We start from the raw sequence: 22068 nt of genomic DNA on the forward strand, positions 1-22068 counted from the left end.
TATTATGGTAGCCCTGTTTGTGCTAAATAGAGTGAATTTACACCTTTGCCATTAATATGTTTATAAGCAACTGAAAAAAGCACAAATGTCAGGGCATGTCAGAACATCTCAAGGACCCCAAAAACCCCTCAGACCCCAGAGGGTTAATTATAAATTATATATAGACTAATCCTTATTAAAGTTACAAAAGTTCTTTAGTCAAGAGCAGTGAGTTTTTTTCTCTGTTCCCTTTGTTCTTTGATTAACTTTAACGACAGAGATAATTAGTGGCTACTGTGTACTGTCCCTTTAAGACCAGCCGCTGCTGTCAGAGATGCGGATCTCACACGCGCCTCATTCTCTCACGAGTCACAACTCTTCATGTTCATCATTAGGGCTGCATTATTTTGATAATCGACTAATCTAACGATTATTAGAACGATTAATCGACTATTCATCGATTATTTCGCCGACTAATCAGTACTTTTGGAACGATTATTCAGCCTTTTCAATTAGCTAAAACACTGAGTTATACATATTCTAACTATAATATATATATAAAAAAATCACTTCAGCTTTTGAAATGGTTGTTTTAATGAACTTTGAGCAACTAAACAGGTCATTCTATTTAAGTTTTCAGATTTCTGTCCAACTCAAATCACACACAAATGCTCTCTAAGCAACATTGGTTAAATATTCTGTTCACTTTAAATAGAAAAAAATAAACAAAAAAAATTATCAGCTGCATTACAGACACACTTAAACTGCAAACAATTATTATAAGAATTTTTTTTTTTATTGATATGACAATTTAGCTGAGCTGACAGAGACATCCTCATTCACCTTTTAATTTACAGTATAAAAAAATAACTGACATGATATTCTTCATAACATCTCCTTTTGTAAGTCTTCATGAATATGTAACAAAATACAGGCAAGGGATAATACTGTAATAACGTTACCTAATAGAGCTACAATAATAAAAACAGCCCTGATTTCTAAGCTCGATCAAGCTTTATTCTATGCAAAAATAAATCATTACATTACTGTAATTATATTATTATTGTTAATATTATTGCTATTAGTAGTATTGCATTCTCTAAAAAGAGATTTACTGCTAGTTATTTAGCTTCAGCTGGAGAACATTCACCTCTCACTGGCTCGTCTTGTGCCGGTGTGTTTCCTCTTTAAGTGCTTTAACATGCATGTTGTGCTCCCGTGAAAAGCAAGTTACGCCTTGCATGTATTGCATACGATAGTTTTGTGAAACTTTACACACCTTGCTAGTTCGGATTCGTTTGCACTCCGTCATAATTCGCGCTGTGTTTTCTTCTACCGCAATAGCATTTGTAACGGCTGCATTACACTCTAGCGCTACAGCGCCGTAGCGGTCAAATCGCGATATTGCAGGCCCTTACATTAGGTCACGTGGGATCAAACGACTACTCGGCAACAAAGATATTTGTCGACAATTTTTTGTTGTCGACAATGTCGACTAATCGTTTCAGCCCTATTCATCATAAGACTGCCCTTATGTTATGAAGATACTCAACAAAAAGACATTTTGGCATAATTGTGTGTGTTATTGTTCATTCAAGCGCGAAAGAGAACTGTATTCTGGGCTGTCTTGTGCGCACACACAATATCAGCGCGAGTCTTTCTGAGTGTCACAGTCAGGACATTCACAGACAGCGAGCTCTTTTTTGTCTTGTCGCGCATGAATGGTTTAAAAGCATTTGCATGAATAAGAGTGGGATCATGTAACACTAGCCAAAGGATGACAAAAATTAACAGATGTTGCGTTAATTGCGTTAATAGCCCAAATTTGTTTATTTCATATAAAATCGCAGCATTTTGCGTCATATAATTGCGTAGGCTTGACATCGCGATTGCAATATGATTAATCGTGCAGCACTAGTTGAGGTTATTTTATGATTAAGATAAAACAAACATAAAATCTCACAGCATTAGCTATAAAATGGAGTTGGCAAGCCTATGAACAGTGGAGGAAAACTATAACTTTTGGGTGATAGATAAATAAATATGAAAAAAAAAAAAAAACGATTTGTGGCATTTGAGAATCGATTTTGAATTGACCACATTTTAAAAAAACGATTAATCGAAAAAAAAAATGTTTTTTGCCCAGCCCTAAAGTTGAGTGTGTAGTGTCCATCCAATAGTGAGATTGACTCATTTGCGATTTTAAGAAAACTTTTGTCGTCAAATGACATTTCACGTTTTTCGTCTGAGGCTTTTTCATTGAAGTCATGATTGTACTGACTAATCAGAAGCTTTTCCAAATTTGCTACAGATATTCTATTTATGTCAGCACATGGACAGTCACGGTTTATGCTGGATTTCCCTCCTCTTAAGGGTCCATTGACTACCCAACCAACCAAAGTCTTGACTGCATAAGGGCCCCCACCTTGACTGTTTACAATCTCCCATGGCTCTATGACCTTTGAGGCATTGGTTCCTATAAGTAGCTCAATGTTGCCATCAATCTCAGGGATATTAACCTTTTGCAGTTATGGCCATCTAGCAAGATCTTTTTTAGTGGGTATGTTTTCCATGGTGACTGGCATTTCCTTCTGTGTGAATACATCAGGCAATTGTATGAAATTGGTTTTATCCAATCCAGAGATCTCTAATCCTGTGATTACATAAGTTGGCATGGACTTCTCTACTCATTGTCTTCAACAGGATATTAGTTCTTTTACCTTTGACGTTCAACTGAGACATCAGACGTTCGGTACAAAAGGTAGCGGAACTTCCAGGGTCAATGAAAGCATAGACTGGGATGATCTTGTCACCTTTAGCAGCTTTGACTCTTACTGGAACCACTGAAAGGACATTATCCTGTATACCGGCCCCAATATGCCCACCGACTGGCTGCGTAACAGCAGAGGAGTTCACAGTTTCTTTTGTGTCAATTTTCTTTTCATGCTTTACCTTTTGCTCTATTTGCTCAATGTGAAGGACACTTGGGTGCTGTTTAGAACATGATGTACATGTGAGCCTCTTCCTACAGTATTTGCTGATGTGACCTTGATGTAGCACCCAAAACAGATTCCTTTACCTTTGAGGAATTCTATCTTTCCCCTGTGTTTCTTTTTCTTGAATAGCTTGCACTGCTCCAACGTGTGATTGCTGCTGCTACACAAATGACATAAGACTTGCAAAAGGTGGTTAGTTCAAAAGGTATTGAAATTTCCTTTGGATGCTGGTTGGAAATATTGTCCGATCCTCTGCCTCCATTGTTCAGTGGTGATCCCCATAATACCTTGTTACGATCTTTGTTGTTATTCAGATGCTCAGGACACTGTTTAGCTATAGAAATGGGTAGATGGAGTAATACACCAATGACAGAAAGAATCTGTAGTTATTGTAAACTAACTAATATCTCTGCGATTTGAAGATGATAAGCATTTTTTGTATGACTGTTCTTTATATATGGATCTGCGTAAGAAATATCTGAGTGATCCCACACTTGTTGGTGATATTTGTGTTGATGTGTCACAGGTTTGTGAGTCAAAGCATGCTTGGAGATTAGCACCGTACATATATCATAGAATGAAAAAAAGTCTGTCATGCTATTGTAACTTTGGAACTATGGGCTGAGAGGCCATGTATTCCTGAAATAAAAACTACATTATTATTGTCTTCAGTTTTGATTAGGGGTTTATCATGAATATCCCCGAATACTGGGTCTGAAGCCACTCTCACTTGATTTTCAACAAATAGGACAAGATCTTTAAATTGAGGCCTACTGTTCTGATTTTCTTGAAATTCCCACACATTTGATCGCCATCTTTCCCTCAGCTTGTAAGGAAGTTTCAAGACCAAGACTTTCATGTTGGATGACAAGTTAATTTCATGTGAGTAACTCATGTCCTCCATTGCATTACAACAGCTCCTCAAGAATATTGCGAAGGCTTGCAGAGATTTGGAATCCTCAGGTCTAATCGTAGGCCATTCTAATGCTTTCTTCATATAAGCAGAACACATGCTGAATTCATCTCCGAAGTTTTTCTGTAGCAAATCTCTTGCTCTTTCATAACCTTTATCTGGGGTCATATGAAGACAACTCCTTACCAGATCTCTGGGAAAGCCACTGGTATATTGATCAAGAAAGTACAGCCGGTCAGCACTGTTATCTGTTTTTAGGTCAATGCCAAATTCAAAAGCTCTTATGAATGGTCTGTACTTCAAAATATCACCATTGAAGATTGGGATATCTCTCTGAGGAAGACTTGAAAGCTGATGCTGCTTCACTAGAAGGGATGTTATGTCATTTTGGCGTTGAAGGATGTCTACCTGGCTAGGTTTGACTCAGCATGGAGGTTAACTGGACCAGGTTCTTGAACCTCCTTGGCTTTCTTCCTGACTGCATTGTGGCCATTTGAACGCTGTGGGATAGGACTGGGTTGAATATCCTTGGGCCTAACACTTGGGGTTTGCACAACAGAAAGGGCTTTAGCGACCTTATCCAAAGAAAGGAATTCACACTCTGAAGCATAACTCTTTGATGATATCTCAGCAAGATAGGCATTCCTGTCAATTTGACCTTCCCTTGGCACGTTCATGTTGTGAGGATTAGATGTTAAGTCTGTTGCTGCTGAAGCTCTGTGATATTTACCAGCTGACATCAAAACTGTGAGTTTTGCTGATGAGGCATCTAGCTGTGCTTTCAGCTCCAGAACTTCACGTTTTTTTTTTAATGTTTGCCTCTCTTTGTTAAGTGCTTCTTCTCTATCCTCCAAGTCATGTTTTCTCTGAGTGCAGCCACCTTTGCTAAAACTGCAGCTCTCTCTGCTTCCACCTGTAGTCTTGCAGATACAACTGAAAATGCTCTTGATCTGGATTCACGACTGGAAATTTGAGATATGCTGTCTTCAGGGGCAACTTCAATCTCCTGAGGTTCCACAGCCTTAGATAATCCAGACAGCCATTCAGATACAGAAGAGAGAAAACTGTTAATGTCTGCCATTTTAGGTTTAAACCATTCTACTTCATCTTGCCTTGCTTCCTCTTCTGACAACAACTCCTGATAGGTTTCATGTAGAGATTTAAAGTCATCCAATAGACACACAAATTTATTCAAATTTTCTTTCACTTCTTGCACACAGGAAGCATCTTCCATAAGTTCAAGCATAATATTTTTTCTTTTCGTTAAGTGGGCAAGCTTTCCTTTTCTAGCATTTCGTAGCTTAGGTGCTTGACCACTAATCTCTACATCCATAACAGTAAGTATAATAAGTCACCCTTGACTTTCTCTTCATCAAACTCATTAGCGGTGTCTTCCATACTTGCCACTTGTTTGCTAGTTCAGCACATGGAATCAATATGCATGGATTTGCTATGTTGCCAGGCCCGGCAGACTGATATAAAATCATCCAATAATCCTCTTTTCCTATAGTAGACTTCCAACAATTTGCACGGTTTAAAGATTTTGGTGGCTGAACAAAAAAAAGCTTGACGCTCACTTTCCAAAAAATGATTCCATTGTCCACAGGATAGATTTCCAAACTGAAATAATATTTATTACAAAAAGGTATGTTTATACAAAATCAAAAAATCAAAATCTCATGTAAATAAAGGATTGAAAAGATATAAGGTGGATTGAATCGATCTGTTTCATATGGAGTCAGGCCATGAGGTCAAAGATTGTCACTTCCGGTTCTGGCCACACCCTCAGGTGAAGTCGCAGGTCCTTTATTCCCAGAGGCCTTACATCTCCTGCTTCAACCCCTAGGTGGTGCCAACTCACATAACATTGAGTGAAATAGTTAATTATTTAACAAACAAAAATAACCCTTATTTTAGCTCCTAAACTGAAAGTTTTGTCTGCAGTAATAAAGGTGTCATTTACAGGCTCCGACACTATAGGGGCAACAGAATCAAACAAGAAACCAGATGATATGAAATGCTTATTAAAACAATTTAACATTTCTACTTTGTCAGATATGGACACACCATTCTTAACTAGAGAAAACGGAAAACCTGTTGGTTTAGTCAATGCAGATAATGACTTAATAGTTTTCCAGAATTTTTGGGGGTCATTTAGATTCTCTGTGGTTTCAGATAAGTAAAATTCAGCTTTAGCTTTTCTGAAAAGTGAAGTGAATCTGTTTCGCTACCGTCTGAAAACAAACCAGTCAGCATCAGTATCTGATCTTCTTGCTTTTGCCCCGGCTACATTTCTCTCATGGAGCAAATTAGAAATCTCAGAAGTAAATCAGGAATTGTCCCGCCCCTTAATTCTAAGTTTAGGAATAGGTGCATGTCTGTTAAGAATATCAAGAAAACAATTTTGAAAGAAAGTCAGTGCTAATTCCACATCATCAATCAAGGCAATTCTACTCCAGTCAAAATAGAATAAATCATATAAAAATCCCTGCTCAACAAACATTTTCATATTTCGCCTTTCAACAATACAAGGGGCAGACTTGGGCACCTTAGTATCTCTAACAGCAGCAATCACACAGTGATCACTCACATCATTAGCAAAAACACCTATTGCAGAGTACTTAAAAGGGGCATTGGTCAGGATTAAATTAATGATTGATGATTTCTCCGGACATATAGGATTTGGCCGAGTAGGAGTGTTAATTGAGTCAAATTTAAATTGTTACACTGCTCTTAAAAGCATCTGATATCGGCCTTAGCCAGTTCAGATCACCAACAACAATAGTATCATTACAAATAACTTGACTTAACAAATTTGATAGTGTAGATGAAGAGTCATTTGATGCAGACACAGTTCTATAACAACCAACCAACCTGATATAGTGGTCTTTAGAGACTTCAAGGTTTAAGGCCAAAAACTCTAATTGTTTACGCACCGATTTTGAGAGCACTAAACTAGAGTTGAATTTGCATTTGATATTTGCATTTGGTATTTGATATTTGCATTTGGCGATCTGAACAATACACATTATAACCATGGATGCCAATATCTTTATCAAGGACAGATTTAGTCAACCAGGTTTTAGATAAAACAACAATGTCAGCATCAGTTTGCCCGACCCATAAATTAACCATATCCAGTTTGGACATTAAACTCCGAACATTGAGGTGAATAATACCGAGGCCAGACCTTGATTTAAAATCTTCAGGTGTATCACATAGCTATGATATAGCGAATGACTACATTTTTTCCTATGTGTAAAATTATCTGAATTGAGAGTTCGGGAACTGGATGAACTAAAGCTCTGTGAGAGTATTACAAGTAATAAGCACAAGAAAATAAATTAAATTAAAATGGTCAAACTAAATTCTTTAAATATAAAACAAAATAGAAGCAGATAAGTGATATGTCCGTGGAAAAACACTGTTCATTCACGTGTGTCAGCTGCCATGCGCTCAACAGAAGAATGAGCCGCTGCTCCTCTCAGCCATTCACTGAACAGGGGAGACGCAGCGAGAGAGAGTGACGGCAGGGAGAAAGCAAGAGCTCGCGCTCACAGGACTGACAACATTTGAAGGTTACTGAGGTTAGTCCAAAAAGTCGCTAGATTTGTCGCTAGTTGCTTTTTTTTTTAAAAGTCAATTGCGTCCACTTGAAATGGATATTACGACACTCATAGATAACGACACATTTCATCCTCTGTTGGAACAAAAGTGGCTAACTTCTGTCAACCTTGTATATAAGCAAGGACAAAAATAAAGCAATTTAATTTGAATAAATATCGATACTGAAATAAGAAAAATCGATTTTAAAACCATAAACAAAGAAATTGCTATAGTTAGGTGAATAGATTTTTGCCCTAACACACGCTCACGTTTCTTAAAATGTTTACAAATACATTAAGCACACACACACACACACGTTGGGTTTCCATGTTTTATGGGGACTTTCCATATAAATAATGATTTTTATACTGTACAAACTGTATATTCAATCCCCTAATCCTAACTGATGTATTTTAACAATATGAAATAATGAGTATTTGTATATATTTCATATTGACAGCATTATATTATTTATTTTTTTAAGTGTTTATCTTTGGATATAGGCTTAATGTCATTGTTCTCTACAGGTTGTGGAAGTGTGGTGTCACAGATGAAGGTTGTGCTGCTCTGGCTTCTGCTCTGAGATCAAACCCCTCACACATGAGAGCACTGGATCTGTCATATAATAAACTAGGAGACTCAGGAGTTAAGCTGTTCTCTGCTGTACTGGAGAATCCTCACTGTAAACTGGAGAAACTGCGGTAAGATCATCTCTACCATAAAGACTCGGAGTGAATAAGGATTAATATGTAGATAGTGTATACAATATATGTTTGGCGTAAGCCCCATCCGGTGGTTCAGCGACAGATTCCTGCTTGAACCGTCAGATCCTGCCGGCGGTAGAAAGCAGCGGTGAGGAGTCTCCCTGAAGAGGCTCAATTCTTGCGCCACTCCTGTTCAACCTGTATATGCTCCCAATGAGCCAAATAATGAGAAAGAACCAAATTGCTTACCACAGCTATGCAGACGACACACAGCTCTACTTAGCCCTATCGCCTAACGAATACAGCCCCATTGACTCCCTGTGCCAATGCATCGATGAAGTCAACAGACAGAGCTGCTGCCAGGATTCTAATCAGAACCAGAAAATATGAACACATCACACCAGTCCTCAGGTATTTACACTGGCTCCCAGTTAAATTTAGGATTGATTTTAAAGTATTATTACTGATATATAAATCATTCAATGGCCTAGGACCTCAATATATTGCAGATATGCTCACTGAATATAAACCCAACAGATCACTCAGATCACTAGGATCATATCAGCTAGAAATACCAAGGGTTCACTCTAAGCATGGTGAGTCTGCTTTTAGCTATTATGCCAGCCGCAGCTGGAACCAGCTTCCAGAGGAGATCAGATGTGCTCCTACTGTAGACACTTTCAAATCCAGACTCAAAACACATCTGTTTAGCCATGCATTTAATGAATGAGCACTGTGCCAATGTTCGTCCGACTGTACTGTACTGTATTTTATTTTTTTATTTTTCTAAACTATTTTAATTATTCTTATTTCTTTTTATTATTTTAATTTCTTCTTTGTGAAGCACTTTGAATTGCCATTGTGTATGAAATGTGCTATATAAATAAACTTGCCTTGCCTTGCCTTGCCTTGAAGAGGAACATTTACATCTTACTATATTATTATCTCCCCAAAGAAAGTAAAACTAACAGTTAAATAAACCGGACGAACTACAAACCGGACAACAGATGCAGGATACAGTGAAGAGGGTTTTTAAAGCACAAATGTTTGTTGTAAATCATCTTGCCTTGTAATGCTTGTGCAAACAGACCCTTGTAAAAGTGTGAGCATTTCCTCAAAATATGTGTGTGCAGCTGAAAAGAGGGAAGTGGTGTGTGTTTCCAGGACTGTCACCATATCAGATTTATCACTACATGATTATCATGGCCAAAATAATACACAATAACAATATATCACCATATCTATGGAAATCTTGAAAAAAGAATAATAATGCTATCAGCCAAATTCATCTTTACTTTGTTTATTTTGTGTTATTTTTGAAAAAGGAGAATCACTCCATCACATACAAAAGGAACAATTACACTTAATGCGACCAGTTTGAAATAATGGTAACACTTTATCACAAGTATACAGTAACACAGCACTTATAAATCATTTGCAAACTATTAGTTTGTAGTTAATGAATAATATTTAATAGTATATAAGCTGTAGTTAATATATTAAGAGACTATATACAAGTAGTGAGTTCTTCATTCATTATCACTGTAATTAACAAACTGTTATTGTTTAATTAGCTCTTATGTAAAGAGTTAGATAATGCTTTAACAACTTATTAACCATAAATATTTCTCACTTTAGATTAGGACACGGAAAATCAGAAAATGTCATTAAGTGCTTTAATACAGCCTTTATTGGACATTAATTACATTAATATTGAGAGTTTCTTAAAATGCGATAGGACTGCTCGATTATGGAAAAAATCACAATCACGATTATTTTGGTCAGTATTGAAATCACGATTATGTAACATGATTATTTCACATGACTTTGGGAACGTGTTGCATTCATTAAAAAGACACCTTTCAACAATTCTTAAAAAATCGAAATTTGAGCATTTATTGTATTTTTTGATCTACTAAAATAATATAACAGATAATACTTCAATAAGTATTTTGATAATGCCCGCAGGTCTACCACTTATAATGCGGGAAATATCCCCGCAAACATTGATTCACTTTAGCATGTAGATTGTACGAGTAGCCTAAATGAATCCACACAGATTATAAAATCAGATCAATCATTTTAAAACTTTCTCCAAGATGCAATTTCACAAACTGCGTGAGTGTTCAGCGGTGCTGCGTCTTCTCTCTCTCTGTCTCTCAAAATGGGTTGGACGTCGAAACTACACTCTCGCGTTTAGGAGTCAGGACTTGACAGAGTTGTCACTTGCTATATCGAGCCAGCATTGCATCGTAAATAAAGTTGATAGATACTTTTTAAGTCTTATCAGTTTAAACCAGGGTTCACCAATCTCGGTCCTGGAGGGCCGCTGTCCCTGCAGAGTTTAGCTCCAACCAGCTCCAACACACCTGTTTGAAAGTTTCTAGTATGCCTAATGAGACCTTGATTAGCTGGTTCAGGTGTGTTTAATTGGGGTTGGAGCTAAACTCTGCAGGACACCGGCCCTCCAGGACTGAGATTGGTGAACCCTGGTTTAAACATTCAAGCGATTTTAAACTCTTGCTGCATGTTTCTGCTCGTCATCGGATTCCTCGAAGCCAAACTGTTCCCAGACAACGGAGTTGGTTTTGCCTTTTTTGCTCACCAAACGCTGCCGTGGCTGCCCTCCTTCTGCCATCAGAGATTTTATGGCTTCGGGAGGGGCAGATGTGCGCGTGTCATTCAGAACACAAGACAATATAAGAGTGTACTTGATAAACAGGACATGGCAAAATAATCGTTTTTACTCGATTGTACTATTTTGTTAATCGTTGGGAGCCGAAATCAAAATTCAATGAATTGCACAGCCCTATGATACGATGTGTATTGCAATTTTAAAAAATTGTGATTCTACAATATTGCGATTCGATATTGGAATGTATTGCAATTTGTTTTTAACACTAGACTACGGGGAAAAGTTAAATCATACACTTATACAGACTGCACATTAAGTATAAGATGAGTCATATTTACAAAAACAATTCATCACATCTTTCTGAGTTTTATTTCAGAAGCATCATACAGTACTACATTATCTTAAATAAATAATGCAATAACAAATACATTTTTTAATTTTTAATTTTTGATTTACTCTATTTTGATCGCTACCGTAGACATCAGTGTTTATATTTGAACTTTTATCCCAGTACTTCTATGATATTTTGAACTATTGTATCACAGAAATAATGATACTATTATGAGGTTTAAAAGACCTTTTGTGAAGCTGTTCATGACAACTCTCTCTGGGTCAGTGGCAGCGCCAACACAGATTTGAATGTTGCGATATGATTTTGTCAAAGGTTTAGTAGACAGAGGAATTGGAAGATCGTGTGGGTGTTTGAATGGAGATCACAGTATTTTAAAGATGAATTGTGCAGCTCTACTGTCTTATCTCTCTCTCAGCATATGAGTAGCTCGAGGGCTTTTCAGTGCTTTCAGTCTCACATCGCTTCCACGCGTCCACTTGAAATGGCTATTACGACACTCATAGATAACGACACATTTCATCCTCTGTTGGAACAAGAGTGGCTAACTTCTGTCAACCTCATCTATAAGCAAGGACAAAAATAAAACAATTTAATTTTAATCAATATCGATTCTGGAATAAAGAAAATCATTTTAAAATCGTAAACAAAAGACTTGCGATATTTAGGTGAATAGATTTTTTTCTCCCAGCCCTAACACACACACATGTTCCTTAAAATGTTTACAAATACATTGAGCACACACACACACATACACACACATTAACATTAGGTTTCCATGTTTTATGGGGACTTTCCATAGAAATAATGATTTATACTGTACAAACTGTATATTCAATCCCTCAATCCTAACTGATGTATTTGAACAACATGAACTAATGAGTGTTTGTATATATTTCATATTGACAGCATTATGTTATTTATTTTTTAAGTGTCATGTTTATCTTTGGATATAAGCTTAATGTGTGTCATTATTCTCTACAGGTTGAGGGATTGTGGTGTCACAGATGAAGGTTGTGTTGCTCTGGCTTCAGTTCTGAGATCAAACCCCTCACACATGAGAGATCTGGATCTGTCTGAGAATAAACTAGGAGACTCAGGAGTGAAGCTGTTTTCTGCTGGACTGGAGAATCCTCACTGTAAACTGGAGATACTGTGGTAAGATCATCTCTACCAGAAAGACTCAGAGCGAATAAGGATTAATATGTAGATAGTGCATACAATATATGTTTGTTGTAAGCCCCATCCAGTGGTTCAGTGACAGATTCCTGCTTGAACCGTCAGATCCTGCCAGCGGTAGAAGGCAGCGGTGAGGAGTCTCCCTGAAGAGGAACATTTACATCTTCATATATATTATCATCCCCAAAAGAAAGTAAAACTAACAGTTAAATAAACCGGACAAACTACAAACCAGATAACAGATGCAGGATACAGTGAAGAGGGTTTTTAAACCTGTTAACCGTTGCCAGTGCGCCTGTGCACTGAAGCGTTTTTTTTTTTTTTTTTAGTTCAAAGTTACTATCAGATTTAATGTTATACCTTGACAAACTATACATCATTAAAAAGATATAAGACTCAATTTTCAGTATTTGACCACTATTGTATTCTGAGAAACTTATAGTGACAGTTATGTCTTAATTTGTGTCAGGAGTTATGAAATGAAAAAAATGAGTCGATACCTTTAATGTGAATTATGAGCGTCAGCCGCTTTCATTCAGAAAAAAAATCCTGTGCTGTTGTCATGACAGCGCTTGACAAAACAACATCCCTCAGGGCTTTTAGATTAAAAATGTGCAGATTTGGAGAAATATTGATATATTCTCATAGGTTTACATCAGATTTCTATAGACAGGAATAATATGTATTGAATTTATACCCAAATGCGTCGATGTAATCATTATGAGCGCTGGATACTCTGATGTACTGTGTTTTCAATCCATACCAATAGCCTGAGGGCGCCCTATGCACAATAATAGTCCATATATGGAACACATGAAGAAGAGCCATAATCATGTGACATTCCAGGAAGTCTCGAACACACACACAGCTAACACAGAGATCGCTGTAATGGATGTAACATGCAGATAAAGACGTTTTGAAGACAATAAACATGATTGCAATGATATTTGATTTACCTGTGTTTTTCAAGCCATGCCAGGTATTTTCATAATAATAGATTATATTTATAATGTAATGCTAATCTATATAGACTTTATCATCGTGCAGAATACTATAAAATAATATGTTTTCTGTCTGAGTTTTTTATCTGAAGCCAAATTAGATGACAGAAGATTATTTAAAACACTTGACTTGCGTTATAAAGTAAGTTTGGAGCACAAACATGGTTTTAATCTCATAAATTGTCGTGTATTGATGGTGTGCTAAGCTAACATGCTAGCTAGCCCAAGGTGCACCTGCCACCTAGCAGTTATTCTTTTATGATTTTGTTCTAAATAGGAATGCTTACTGAAATGTTTCTTTATTCCAGAAGGGCATTTGATACAGTTAGATACAGTGAGAACTTTGATAAAAGAAATTAGGGATTGAAACCCTATGAATAGCCTGTGAATAGCCAGTCGTTAGTAACTATAATGCAGACAAAAGAAATGCATATTTAGAGCCATAACCAGGCTGGAGAGGTGTGAATGTGAGCAGGAGAGACTGACACTGAATGGGGCTCGTTTGCACCACAAAACAATAGAGACAAAAGACTGAATAGATGACTTAGAAGATGACTAAACATCAGTAGCATTTTAGAGTCTAATCAAAATAAAGGCATATGACATGATCTTGAAAAACATTTAACTAAATACAGAGTTTTAGACTTATCTTCAGATTTTACATATAACATGGTCAGACATGTGGCTTTAGCTGCAGTGCATTTCTAGATTGCTACAGTGCCAACTTCAATTTTATTTTCATGAAAATGTTTCATAAAAATACATTTCTAATAACTTTACACACTTTTGAAGCTATTTATAACTATATTTTTCATTATGACAATAATTAATTCTACATTTACAATAAACTGCCAGGTGTCAGCTTTCAAATGAGATCATACTTGTGCTTTTAGTGCAAAGGGATCATGAACTGTATCTGTTTCAGTTTGGGTATGTCATTTCTGGGGATTTTTCAAAAGTGGGGTTGCAGGTTAAAAGGTTAAGTATAAGATGAGTCATATTTACAAAAACAATTCATCACATCTTTCTGAGTTTTATTTCAGAAGTATCAAACAGTACTACATTCTCTTGAATAAATAATGCAATAGCAAATACATTTTTTTAACAGTCACTTGTTGCCACCTAGTGGTAAAACAATGTAATCAATAAATCCATTAATTAAAGCACCAAGTTTCTATCAAAAGCTGATTTACTCTATTTTGATCACTACCGTAGACATCAGTGTTTATATTTGAACTTTAAACTTTTATCCCAGTACTTCTATGATATTTTGAACTATTGTATCACAGAAATAATGATACTATTATGAGGTTGAAAAGACCTTTTGTGAAGCTGTTCATTACAACTCTCTCTGGGTCAGCGGCAGCGCCAACACAGTTTGAATGTTGCGATATGATTTTGTCAAAGGTTTAATAGACAGAGGAATTGGAAGACGATCGTGTGGGTGTTTGAATGGAGATCACAGTATTTTAAAGATGAATCGTGCAGCTCTACTGTCTTATCTCTCTCTCAGCATATGAGTAGCGCAAGGGCTTTTCAGTGCATTCAGTCTTGCGTAGCTTCCACGCGTCCACTTGAAATGGATATTACGACACTCATAGATAACAACACATTTCAACCTCTGTTGGAACAAGAGTTGCTAACTTCTGTCAACCTCGTCTATAAGCAAGGACAAAAATAAAACAATTTAATTTTAATTAATATTGATTCTAGAATAAAAAAAATAATTTTAAATTCGTAAACAAAAGACTTGCGATATTTAGGTGAATAGATTTTTTTTCTCCCAGCCCCAACACACACACATGTTCCTTAAAATGTTTACAAATACATTGAGCACACACACACATACACGTTAGTTTCCTTGTTCTATGGGGACTTTCAATAGAAATAATGATTTTTATACTGTACAAACTGTATATTCAATCCCTTAATCCTAACTGATGTATTTTAACAACATGAACTAATGAGTGTTTGTATATATTTCATATTGACAGCATTATGTTATTTATTTTTTAAGTGTCATGTTTATCTTTGGATATAGGCTTAATGTGTGTCAATGTTCTCTACAGGTTGAGGAAGTGTGGTGTCACAGATGAAGGTTGTGCTGCTCTGGCTTCAGCTCTGAAATCAAACCCCTCACACCTGAGAGATCTGGATCTGTCTGAGAATAAACTAGGAGACTCAGGAGTGAAGCTGTTCTCTGCTGTACTGGAGAATCCTCACTGTAAACTGGAGGAACTGGGGTAAGATCATCTCTACCATAAAGACTCAGAGTAAATAAGGATTAATATGTAGATAGTGCATACAATATATCTTTGGTGTAAGCCCCATACGGTAGCCTAGAAATCTAGACGTACCCTAGCGGCAACAAAATTTATTTTGCAGCCAGGGTAGTCTAGCAACTCTCCGTTGACTTTCGAGCTGGAAAAAACAAAATTAGGTCAGGCCAATCACATCGTGTATAGACATAACATAATGACGACAGAGTTGCAACGGTTCCCTGCTACTTGAAAACAAAGAATTTGAAATTTGAAAGACAGCCGCTTTTCCCGCCCCTCGGATTGAGCCGTGTCTATGGTGAGTTGCCAGGCTACCCATCTGGTGGTTCAGCGACAGATTCCTGCTTGAACCGTCAGATCCTGCTGGCGGTAGAAGGCAGCGGTGAGGAGTCTCCCTGAAGAGGAACATTTACATCTTTATATATTATTATCCCCAAAAGAAAGTAAAACTAACAGTTAAATAAACCGGATGAACTACAAACCAGACAACAGATGCAGGATACAGTGAAGAGGGTTTTTAAAGCACAAATGTTTGTTGTAAATCATCTTGTCTTGTAATGCTTGTGCAAACAGACCCTTGTAAAAGCGTGAGCATTTCCTCAAAATGTGTGTGTGCAGCTGAAAAGAGGGAAGTGGTGTGTGTTTCACCTGAACCAGGACTGTCACCATATCAGATTTATCACTACATGATTATTGTGGCGAGGGGGGCGTGGTTCCGCGAAGTCTGTAGCGGGAGAGAAAGGTGGGGGCCGAGCGGTGAGTAAGTAGGTCAAGTGCAGATGATGAACACCTGTGTCTGATTGCAGTAATTGGCGTGGAGAGACTGCATAAAGCCGGGGAGAGCGAGAGAGAGGAGGAGAGAGTAGTGGACTGGGACTACACGAACGGGCTGATCTAGGAGAGATCACCAGAGACTGTGACATTGTGTGATTATTTATTGCTGTGCAGGAAAGCACGGTGAACGCGCTGTTGCGCACCTTTTGTTTATTTTGTTTGTTTTGTGAATAAAGTGTCAGTCCCAGTCAGCCGACCCCTGTCTTCTTCCTTCCTACACTACAAACCTTACTACAATTATCATGGCTAAAATAACACACAATAACAATATATCACCATATCTATGGACATCTTGAAAAAGAATAATAATGCTATCAGTCAAATTCATCTTTACTTTGTTTATTTTGTGTTATTTTTGAAAATGAAGAATCACTCCATCACATACAAAAGGAACAATTACACTTAATGTGACCAGTTTGAAATTATGGTAACACTTTATCACAAGTATACAGTAACACAGCGCTTATAAATCATTTTCAAACTATTAGTTTATAGTTACTGAATAGTATTTAATAGTATATACGCTGTAGTTAATATATTAAGAGACTATATACAAATAGTGAGTTCTTCATTCATTGTCACTGTAATTAACAGTGTTATTGTTTAATTAGCTCTTATGTAAAGAGTTAGATAATGCTTTGTTAACAACTTAGTAACCATAAATATTTCTCACTTTAGATTAGGTCACGGAAAATCAGAAAATGTCATTAAAGTGTAAATTGCAGGTTAACCACCACAGCCAATTAATGTGTAAATTAAAGTGCTCTATATGTATATATTTAATTATTTCTGTCTTAAATTGCGTTAAAATAACATTTATTGGGGTTTCTTCAAAGGTAGCGTGTTTTTTACAGTAACTGGGTGATGACGTCATAAGAGGCACTCGCAACCCATACTCTGCTAGATTCTTACTGTATTATGGCTATTTGGAGAACGACTGAGGATGTGGGAAACCATCAAATTCTTTATGGACCACAGCCCTACAATTTTTAACTGGTCAGGCGTGAGAGAGGGGAGGAAATTGCCAGGATCCATGGCACTCAAAGAGTTATTAATGCTTGGTGTGAGGAGAATAAGTGGAGGGTTGGCCAGGTGTCTTGGTGAGTAGCTACGTTAGAGCTAGTCTAGGCTAGCCTGGTGCAAACTTAACCCGGATAATATAAGGGAACAAGCCAGTCTTTTCAAAATCTTGCCGTCATGTAGAATAGCTGAGACTTACATCAGTCAACTCTCACTTTCGGCAGGCACACCCAATCTTCACAGGCTTCTTTATCCGGACAGGACAGGCAGAGGAGCAGGAATGGGAATGCCGTGAGGGAATGGCATCGGAAATGAGTTTAACCCGGCATTTAGGCAAGGCAAGGCAAGGCAAGTTTATTTATATAGCACATTTCATACACAATGGCAATTCAAAGTGCTTTACATAGAAGAAATTAAAATAATAAAAGAAATAAGAATAATTAAAACAGTTTAGAAAAATAAAATAAAATGCAGTACAGTACAAACAGTCGGACGAACAGCGGCACAGTGCTCATTCAGTAAATGCACAGCTAAACAGAAGTGTTTTGAGTCTGGACTTGAATGTGACTACTGTAGGAGCACATCTGATCTCCTCTGGAAGCTGGTTCCAGCTGCGGCTGGCATAATAGCTAAAAGCGGACTCGCCATGCTTAGAGTGAACCCTTGGTATTTCTAGCTGATATGATCCTAGTGATCTGAGTGATCTGTTGGGTTTATATTCAGTGAGCATATCTGCAATGTATTGAGGTCCTAGGCCATTGAATGATTTATATACCAGTAATAATACTTTAAAATCAATCCTAAATGTAACTGGGAGCCAGTGTAAAGACCTGAGGACTGGTGTGATATGTTCATATTTTCTGGTTCTGCTCAGAATCCTGGTGGCAGCGTTCTGTATGAGCTGCAACTGTCTTATGGTCTTTTTGGGAAGGCCAGTGAGGAGTCCATTACAATAATCCACCCTGCTGGTGATGAAAGCATGCACAAGTTTCTCTAAGTCTTGTCTGGAAACAAAGCATCTAATTCTTGCAATATTTTTCAGGTGATAGTATGCTGATTTAGTTATTGCTTTGACATGGCTACTGAAACTAAGGTCTGACTCTAGGGACACACCGAGATTCCTTACTTGATTTTTAGTTGTTTGACCCCTAGAGTGAAGGTATGCATTCACCTTGAGAACTTCATCTTTGTTTCCAAACGCAATGACTTCAGTTTTGTCTTTGTTCAACTGAAGAAAGTTTTGACACATCCAACTGTTGACTTCGTCAATGCATTGGCACAGGGAGTCAATGGGGCTGTAATCGTTAGGCGATAGGGCTAAGTAGAGCTGTGTGTCGTCTGCATAGCTGTGGTAAGCAATTTGGTTCTTTCTCATTATTTGGCTCATTGGGAGCATATACAGGTTGAACAGGAGTGGTGCAAGAATTGAGCCTTGAGGGACTCCGCATGTCATGGATGTCCACTCAGACTTATGGTCACCTATACTCACATAATAACCTCTCCCATCTAAGTATGACCTGAACCATTTTAGGACTATCCCAGAAAGCCCCACCAAGTTTTCCAGCCTGTCAAGAAGTATGTTATGATCAACAGTGTCAAATGCAGCACTGAGGTCGAGTAGTACCAGCACTGATAATTTGCCTGAATCAGTATTTAAGCGAATATCGTTTATTATCTTTATGAGCGCTGTCTCTGTGCTGTGGTGCGGTCGGAAACCAGATTGAAAATTGTCAAAGTATCCATTCAAGCTCAAGAATTTGTTCAGCTGATTGAAGACAACTTTTTCAATGATCTTGCCTATGAAAGGAAGATTTGAGATCGGTCTATAGTTGCTTAATATGGTCTTATCCAGATTGCTCTTTTTCAGGAGGGGCTTGACAACTGCAGTTTTCTGGGAGTATGGAAAACTCCCAGAGAGAAGTGAGGCATTTACCACTTCTAGGAGATCTGCTTCTAAACTGTTTAACACACTTTTGAAAAATGATGTGGGAAGTGTGTCAAGAGCGCATGTTGATGTTTTAAGGTGCTGTACAGTTTCTTCCAAAATTTTGCCATTCATTTCTTTGAAATCAGACATAGTAACTACTTTCTCAGGTGGTTTGATCTGTCTGACCTCAGTGCAACTCAAGGATGTGCTGATCACCTTTCTGATATTACTGATTTTCTCAGAGAAGAAAGAAGCAAACTCACTACACTTGTTCTCTGAGAGCATTTCACTGGGAATCTGGCTTGGAGGGTTTGTCAGTCTCTCTACAGTAGCAAAAAGAGTGGGTGTGTTGTTTAAATTACTGTTTATAATATTTGAGAAGAAAGTCTGTCTAGCTTTGCCTAGTTCCATATTGAAAGCATGAAGGCTGTCTTTGTAGATGTTATAATGGACTACAAGTTTAGTCTTCCGCCACATGCGCTCTGCTTTTCTGCATTGTCTTTTCATATTTTGCACTGCTGTTGAGTTTCTCCAAGGTGCTTTTTGTCTGCCACTCTTCTTCCTGACTTTAACAGGAGCAATATCATCAATTATACCTTTAACTTTTGAGTTAAAAGAATCAAGGAGAAAATCAACAGAGTCAGCAGATATACTTGGTGTTAAGGATATAGCCTTCATAAATAGTACACTGGTGTTCTCATTTAAGCATCTCTTCTTGACAGACACAGATTTAGCTTCAATGGCAGGAGAGATCAATATATCAAAGAAAATACAGAAATGATCAGACAGTGCTACATCCTTAATAACAATCAATGAAATGTTTAGACCCTTACTGATAAGTAAATCTAGAGTGTGTCCACGATTGTGTTGTGGGTCCATGTACATGCTGAGTCAGATCAAAAGTTTTTAAAACAGTTTTGATTTCTTTTGCCATATTGTTTTCTGCATTATCTATGTGAATGTTAAAATCTCCAGCAATGGCAAAACAGTCAAACTCTGAGGTAATTGCTGATAACAGTTCTGTAAAGTCCTCAGCAAAGGCTGGAGAGTATTTTGGAGGCCTGTAAATAATGATAAGTAAAATGCGTGGAGCACCTTTCAACACAATACCCAGATATTCGAAAGAAGGGTAATTCCCAAATGATATTTGCTTACATTGATAGATATCTTTAAAAAGAGCGGCTAGACCCCCACCTCTCTTAACAGCTCTGCAGACACTCATAAAAGTAAAGTTCGGAGGGGCTGTTTCATTGAGGACTGTTGCACTGTAGCTGTCTTCTAGCCAGATTTCATTTAGAAGCATAAAATCCAGGTTGTTTGTGGTTATTAAATCGTTGACTAGAAGTGATTTATTTTTAAGTGAACGAATGTTTAAAAGTGCTAACTTAACAGTCTTACTTTTTGTCCCCACATCAATCTTAGTTTGACGTGTAATAGGCACCAGATTAGTTAGGTTTGCTGCACGGCTATTGAAGGCCTTAGACTTTCTATCTTGTAATAGAGCAGCAATAGAGAAAGATACAGGCACACTGGGTTCCCGCTTGTTCTGTAAACATTTGAGAAAGTTACTGTTATCAGAGCGGGGACCCAAAACACATCACTGAGAGCTGGTATCAGTTGTTTTTGGTTCACCTCGAGCAGAAGGAGGATGGTGTGGGCCCTGGCGTTGTGGCAGAGGCCGAAGAGCTCTCACAGGAGGGGGAGGGCGAGCTGGGCCCGCAGGCTTTGGTGCGGGTGGTAATGGTGCCTGTCGTTTTTTGGTTGGTATCTGGGGGCTTGCAGCAAAAGAGTGGGATAGTCTGGTTCCAGCATACACCAGTTCTTCCATTTTCTGTGAGAAACACAGTAGTGGCGATGCTGGAGAGAGGGAGAAAGTGTCTGGTGAAAGGGGCTGTTGCTCTGGTGTTATAGGAGGCTGTGATATGCTGTCCTGGCTTCCCTGGCTGTTTTCCAGGAAGTCGTCCTTGGGTGCTGAATCTTCAAGCAGTTCTGATATGTCTCTCTGTGGGCAGGGCTCAGCTGAGATTGTGTCCATGAGCAGAGGTTGTTGTGGCGGAGTGGTGTTATCATTGTCCTTGTGTGATATGTCAACCGCATGTCCATTTTGCTGCTGAAATGAAGTCCCGTGGTCATTCATACTGTGTCCATGTGTGTGTGTGCCGTTCAGATTGAGTGGATTGGCACAAACTGCAGAAGGATGATTGAGGGAGAAGTAGAAATTGTCCTTTAACACTCTTGAACCAAGTTTGTTTGGGTGATGGCCATCCCGATGAAAAAGTGGTCTCTGACTCCAGAAAAGATTGAAATTGTCAATGAAGTTTACTCCTTTTATATTGCAGGTTTTTTGCAGCCATGTATTTAGCCCAAGCAACCGTGAGAACCTGTTTGTTCCTCTTGCTGGGAGTGGTCCACTGATGAATGTTTGAACTTTCAGTCTTTTAAGTGTTTCAAAGAGTTCATGGAAATCCTTCTTAAGGAGTTCTGACTGCTCTTTATGGATATCATTCTTCCCCACATGTATGATGAGTCGATTTGCAGTCTTATGTTTCATCAGAATGTTCTGAAGTTCCCTGTTTACATCAGAAGTTGTTGCTTGTGGAAGGCAGCATGTAGTTGTATCCCTGCTGCTAATGTTTCTGATTATCG

At 37.9% G+C, this 22068-nt stretch overlaps 1 protein-coding gene across 1 annotated transcript in view; it reads left to right on the forward strand.

Moving 5' to 3' along the window:
• The window catches only part of LOC308693237 (uncharacterized protein), a gene marked incomplete at its 3' end in the record, with an annotated part of 262595 nt that overhangs the window by 238788 nt on the left and 1739 nt on the right, over window positions 1-22068 (forward strand). Inside the window, exons 11-13 of the mRNA XM_081370029.1 lie at window positions 8022-8195; window positions 12167-12340; window positions 15432-15605. Coding sequence (XP_081226155.1) covers window positions 8022-8195; window positions 12167-12340; window positions 15432-15605 — 522 coding nt within the window. The remainder of the gene's footprint in view (window positions 1-8021; window positions 8196-12166; window positions 12341-15431; window positions 15606-22068) is intronic.

Source organism: Scardinius erythrophthalmus, assembly GCF_964197995.2.
Source record: "Scardinius erythrophthalmus genome assembly, chromosome: 7".
Lineage (NCBI taxonomy): Eukaryota > Metazoa > Chordata > Actinopteri > Cypriniformes > Leuciscidae > Scardinius > Scardinius erythrophthalmus.